Source organism: Coregonus lavaretus (genome assembly GCF_964263955.1).
Source record: "Coregonus lavaretus genome assembly, chromosome: 5".
Lineage (NCBI taxonomy): Eukaryota > Metazoa > Chordata > Actinopteri > Salmoniformes > Salmonidae > Coregonus > Coregonus lavaretus.
In genome coordinates, this window is record NC_139992.1 from 71,697,860 (window position 1) to 71,704,616 (window position 6,757).

The 6,757-nt window shown below is 44.1% G+C and overlaps 1 protein-coding gene across 1 annotated transcript; it reads left to right on the plus strand.

Annotated features, from left to right (window-relative positions):
- Positions 1-1,069: 1,069 nt before the first annotated feature.
- On the plus strand, positions 1,070-2,155 carry LOC311129721 (C-X-C chemokine receptor type 1-like; the record flags this gene model as incomplete). The annotated part of the gene is made up of 1 exon (XM_084162131.1): positions 1,070-2,155. One exon carries the CDS (start codon positions 1,070-1,072, stop codon positions 2,153-2,155), a length of 1,086 nt encoding a protein of 361 aa, XP_084018257.1.
- Positions 2,156-6,757: the final 4,602 nt, after the last annotated feature.

Sequence of the window (6,757 nt, forward strand, 5' to 3'; positions counted from 1 at the left end):
TGTTTGGCCATAATGACCATCGTTATGTTTGGAGGAAAAAGGTAGTAGCTTGCAAGCTGAAGAACACCATCCCAACCATGAAGCACGGGGGTGGCAGCATCATGCTGTGGGGGTGCTTTCCTGCAGGAGGGACTGGTGCACTTCACGAAATAGATGGCATCATGAGGAAGGAAAATTATGTGGATATATTGAAGCAACATCTCAAGACATCAGTCAGGAAGTTAAAACTTGGTCGCAAATGGGTCTTCCAAATGGACAATGACCCCAAGCATACTTCCAAAGTTGTGGCAAAATGGCTTAAGGACAACAAAGTCAAGGTATTGGAGTGGCCATCACAAAGCCCTGACCTCAATCCTATAGAAAATGTGTGGGCAGAACTGAAAAAGCGTGTGCGAGCAAGGAGGCCTACAAACCTGACTCAGTTACACCAGCTCTGTCAGGAGGAATGGGCCAAAATTCACCCAACTTATTGTGGGAAGCTTGTGGAAGGCTACCCGAACCGTTTGACCCAAGTTAAACAATTTAAAGGCAATGCTACCAAATACTAATTGAGTGTATGTAAACTTCTGACCCACTGGGAATGTGATGAAAGAAATAAAAGCTGAAATAAATCATTCTCTCTACTATTATTACTATTACCTGGGGTGGCAGGTAGCTTAGTGGTTAAGAGCGTTGTGCCAGTAACCGAAAGGTCGCTGGTTCTAATCCCTAGCCGACTAGGTGAAAAATCTGTCGATGTGCCGTTGAGCAAGGCACTTAACCCTAATTGCTCTTGTAGGTCGCTCTGGATAAGAGCGTCTGCTAAATGACTAAAATGTAAATTATTCTGACATTTCACATTCTTAAAATTCCCTGACCTAAGACAGGGAATTTTTACTAGGATTAAATGTCAGGAATTGTGAAAAACTGTGGTTAAATATATTTGGCTAAGGTGTATGTAAACTTCAGACTTCAGCTGTATGATAGGTACAGCTCAGAATGATGGTAGAATGAATGTTGCACAACTGATACCCTTAAGGGAGTTGAGTTCCCATATCAAAACACTGTTGTTTTTCTTTCCATGCAGCCCATGGAAATGCCAGAAACGGATTTTGACTATACTCTCTATCCTGACATCAACATCACTTATCCTACCATAGACGAGTTCACGGCGGTCCCTTGTAGCATCTCTATCTTGGGCTTGAGCAGTGTTGGTCTAATGATCACCTACATCACTGTGTTCATCCTCAGTGTGCTGGGTAACAGTGTGGTCATCTACGTAGTGTGCTGCATGGCCAGGGGCCGTACCACCACAGACGTCTATCTGATGCACCTAGCCATGGCTGACCTCCTCTTCTCCTCTACCCTCCCCTTCTGGGCCATCTACATCTACTCCCACTGGATCTTTGGTACCTTCCTCTGCAAGTTCCTGTCTGGCCTCCAGGATGCTGCGTTTTATTGTGGGGTTTTCCTGTTAGCGTGCATTAGTGTGGACCGCTACCTGGCTATCGTGAAGGCCACGCAGGCACTGGCCCAGCGCCGCCACCTGGTGGGGTTGGTGTGCGGAGGCGTGTGGATGGTGGCAGGGCTTCTCTCATTGCCCGTGGTGCTCCAACGGGAGGCTATCCAACCCGAGGATCTTGAAGGCCAGACCATCTGCTTTGAGAACCTGACTGTGGCGAGCAGCGACCAGTGGCGGGTGGGTGTGCGGGTGATTCGCCACGTGCTGGGCTTCTTCCTGCCACTGGTGGTCATCATCGTCTGCTACAGCTGCACTGCAGCGACGCTGTTCCATGGCGTGCGCAACGGCGGCCAGAAGCACAAGGCCATGCGCGTCATCCTGGCCGTGGTGCTGGCGTTCGTGGCGTGCTGGCTTCCGCGCAACGTCAGTGTGCTGGTGGACACGTTGATGCGGAGCGGCTCACTCGGCGAGGAGACGTGTGAATTCCGGAACAAGGTGAGCGTGGCGCTGTATGTGACCGAGGTGATGGCGTTCACGCACTGCGCCGTCAACCCTGTGCTGTATGCCTTCATCGGGCAGAAGTTCCGGAACCAGCTCTTGGTGGTGCTCCACAAGCATGGGCTGATCAGCAAGAGGGTGATGGTGGCTTACCGCAGGGGCTCTGCCAACAGCATGGCCAGTCAAAGGTCTAGGAACACCTCCGTTACCCTGTAAGGTTTTAGTAATCTGGGTGGTGTGGAAGGGGTGGGTTTCACTGGTTCCTCACACAGTATGGTCAGGGGTGCGGGCATGGCGAGAAACTTGTTCTTCATATTCTAGGGGTGTGTGTGTGTGTGTGTAGGGCGGGTGGTCTGGGGTAGAGGGTGGGGGGATGGATTGTATTGCAGCAACTACTCTTCCTGGGATCCATCAAAATTAAGGCAGTTATACATTTTTTTAAACATTACAATACATTCACAAAATATTTCACAACATATTAAGTGTGTGCCCTCAGGCCCCTACTCTACTACCACATATCTACAACACAAAATCCATGTGTACGTGTGTGTATAGTGAGTATGTTATCGTGTGTTTGTATGCATGTGTCTGTGCCTATGTTCGTGTTGCTTCACAGTCCCTGCTGTTTCATAAGGTGTATTTTTATCTGTTTTTTTTTAATCAAATTTTACTGCTTGCATGAGTTACTTGATGTGGAATAGAGTTCCATGTAGTCATGGCTCTATGTAGTACTGTGCGCCTCCCATAGTCTGTTCTGGACTTGGGGACTGTGAAGAGACCTCTGGTGGCATGTCTTGTGGGGTATGCATGGGTGTCCGAGCTGTGTGCCAATGGTTCAAAAAGACAGCTCGGTGCATTCAACATGTCAATACCTCTCACAAATACAAGTAGTGATGAAGTCAATCTCTCCTCCACTTTGAGCCAGGATAATTTACTCTATTGTATAGGTCCAATCCAATGTTTTTCATGTGATGCTTCAATGCTTGCTAAGTATAAACAACACACATGTCAAGGCCTAATGTGTATTAAATAAATCTTCATCTTCCAATTTTTACTTGTCAATGTCCAAAAAACTATTTGAGAAGAGCCAGAAAATTGTGATATTTGTAAAGTGATCTGATAATGAAAGTCTTATCTATCGATCTGTATGATCTGTATTGCAAAAGGACACCAACACGACTACAACTGTGTTCCATTGAATCATGGCCATATTTTCACCCTGTTTACTTGCATCCTCATTCCTCAATGACCACTGCATCTCTCACTTACTGCCTCAAATGCACAATTGGATCAATCTGCTGTAAAGGTCTATGGGTCGTTCCACGAACAGAGTGCCGTTTATGTCCCTCAGACATTATGTGTTTACATTTAGATAAAACACTAAATTTAACAATTGGATCACATACATCTACGCTCTAACTAAACCATTTTGAAATGTCCAATAGTACCCTTACGGAAAAAAACATGAATTTCACATGAACGCATGTGATATGATGTGATGATCACACGATTTAATGTGAAGTTAATGTGATAACAAACATGTGAAGCAACGTGATAGCATAAAACTACACGTGACAACAATATGAGGGCATGATCTCATGTGAAGAAAATGTTAACTGTAACATCTCTGGGGTAGAGGGTGGGGGGATGGATGATTCTATTGTATAGGTCCAATCCAATGTTTTTCATGTGATGCTTCAATGCTTACTAAGTATAAACAACACATATGTCAAGGCCTAATGTGAATTAAATAAATCTTCATCTTCCAACTTTTATTGGTCAACAGACGTGTGATGTATTTCCGTTCCCCTTACAACAATAGAGAAAATGCTATTGTACTCATAAATAACATGCACACATTAAAAAACATAGATTAACTTAAATTAGGATCCACCAGCTCAAATAAGGGTGTTCTGAACTTTGTAAAAGTCTAGAAAAACAAGTTGAGATGAGCTTGAATATTGTGATATTTGTGAAGTGATGATCTGATAATGAATGTCTTATCTATCAAAGCAGAGGGAAGTGGTTATGTGAGCGAAATGACTCCATTTATGACTGCGATCTGTATTGCAAAAGCACACCAACACGACTCCAACTGTGTTCCATTGAAACGTTGCCATATTTTCACCCTGTTTACTTGCATCCTCATTCCTCAATGGCCACTGCATCTCTCACTTACTGCCTCAAATGCAAAATTGGATCAATCTGCTGTATAGGTCTATGGGTCGTTCCACGAACAGAGTGCCGTTTATGTCCCTCAGACATAAACCAGACTAACCTGTGCCCCCGCACATTGACTCTGTATCGGTACCCCCTGTATATAGCCTCCCTACTGTTATTTTATTTTACTGCTGCTCTTTAATATATATATATATATTTTTTTTTTACTTATCTATTTTTTACTTAACACTTATTTTTCTTAAAACTGCATTGTTGGTTAAGGGCTTGTAAGTAAGCATTTCACTGTAAGGTCTACACCTGTTGTATTCGGCGCATGTGGCAAATAAAATGTGATTTCATTTCATTTGACATTGTGTTCACATTTAGATAAAACACTCAATTTAACAGTTGGATCACATACACTCAACTCCTGAAACTGACCCCACTCCGCTTTCCCAAATATCCATCTCCTCAATCCATTTCCTACTGAATCTTCCACCCTCATTCCTACAGTACACATGATAGGATAGTGATCACTACCCCCTGTAGATTCCTACAAAACCTACCAACTACAGCTGCCTGCCCTTGAACTTGAGATCATTGTAAGATCCAGAGCAGATTCATTCAAATCAAATCAAATTTTATTTGTCACATACACGTGTTTAGCAGATGTTATAGCGGGTGTAGCGAAATGCTTGTGCTTCTAGCTCCGACAGTGCAGTAATATCTAACGAGTAATTTCTAACAATTTCACAACATATACCTAATACACACAAAACTAGTAAGGAATGGAATTTAAGAAAATATACATATATGGACAAGCAATGACAGAGCGGCATGGACTAAGATACAGTAGAATATTATAGAATATAATGCAGTATATACATACAGTGGGGAAAAAAAGTATTTAGTCAGCCAACAATTGTGCAAGTTCTCCCACTTAAAAAGATGAGAGAGGCCTGTAATTTTCATCATAGGTACACGTCAACTATGACAGACAAAATGAGAAAATAAAATCCAGAAAATCACATTGTAGGATTTTGTATGAATTTATTTGCAAATTATGGTGGAAAATAAGTATTTGGTCAATAACAAAAGTTTCTCAATACTTTGTTATATACCCTTTGTTGGCAATGACACAGACAAAACGTTTTCTGTAAGTCTTCACAAGATTTACACACACTGTTGCTGGTATTTTGTCCCATTCCTCCATGCAGATCTCCTCTAGAGCAGTGATGTTTTGGGGCTGTCGCTGGGCAACACAGACTTTCAACTCCCTCCAAAGATTTTCTATGGGGTTGAGATCTGGAGACTGGCTAGGCCACTCCAGCGTTGCCCGGGCGGTGTGTTTGGGATCATTGTCATGCTGAAAGACCCAGCCACGTTTCATCTTCAATGCCCTTGCTGATGGAAGGAGGTTTTCACACAAAATCTCACGATACATGGCCCCATTCCTTCTTTCCTTAACACGGATCAGTCGTCCTGGTCCCTTTGCAGAAAAACAGCCCCAAAGCATGATGTTTCCACCCCCATGCTTCAAAGTAGGTATGGTGTTCTTTGGATGCAACTCAGCATTATTTGTCCTCCAAACACGATGAGTTGAGTTTCTACCAAAAAGTTATATTTTGGTTTCATCTGACCATATGACATTCTCCCAATCCTCTTCTGGATCATCCAAATGCACTCTAGCAAACTTCAGACGGGCCTGGACATGTACTGGCTTAAGCAGGGGGACACGTCTGGCACTGCAGGATTTGAGTCCCTGGCGGCGTAGTGTGTTGCTGATGGTAGGCTTTGTTACTTTGGTCCCAGCTCTCTGCAGGTCATTCACTAGGTCCCCCCGTGTGGTTCTGGGATTTTTGCTCACCGTTCTTGTGATCATTTTGACCCCACGAGGTGAGATCTTGCGTGGAGCCCCAGATCGAGGGAGATTATCAGTGGTCTTGTATGTCTTCCATTTCCTAATAATTGCTCCCACAGTTGATTTCTTCAAACCAAGCTGCTTACCTATTGCAGATTCAGTCTTCCCAGCCTGGTGCAGGTCTACAATTTTGTTTCTGGTGTCCTTTGACAGCTCTTTGGTCTTGGCCATAGTGGAGTGTGACTGTTTGAGGTTGGGGACAGGTGTCTTTTATACTGATAACAAGTTCAAACAGGTGCCATTAATACAGGTAACGAGTGGAGGAGAGAGGAGCCTCTTAAAAGAAGAAAATACATGTCACGATCGTCGTAGGGAATAGACCAAGGCGCAGCGTGATGAACGAACATGGTTAACTTTATTATCTTTAGTGATAATAGACACCAATAAACAAAACAAGAAACGACTTGTGAAGTCCACGGTAACAATGACCGACACGGAACAAAAACCCACAAACACAAAGGGAAAACAGACAGTTTAAATATGGCTCCCAATCAGAGACAACCAACGACAGCTGACACTCGTTGCCTCTGATTGGGAGTCACTCTAGCCAACATAGAAATAAACACAACAGAATGAACACACCCTGGCTCAACATATAGAGTCCCAGAGCCAGGGTGTGACAGTACCCCCCCCAAAGGCGCGGACTGCGACCACGCCGCAACTTGAACAAAACAGGGGAGGGCTGGGTGGGCATACCTCCTCGGCGGCGGTTCTGGCTCCGGCCTTGCCACCCACCC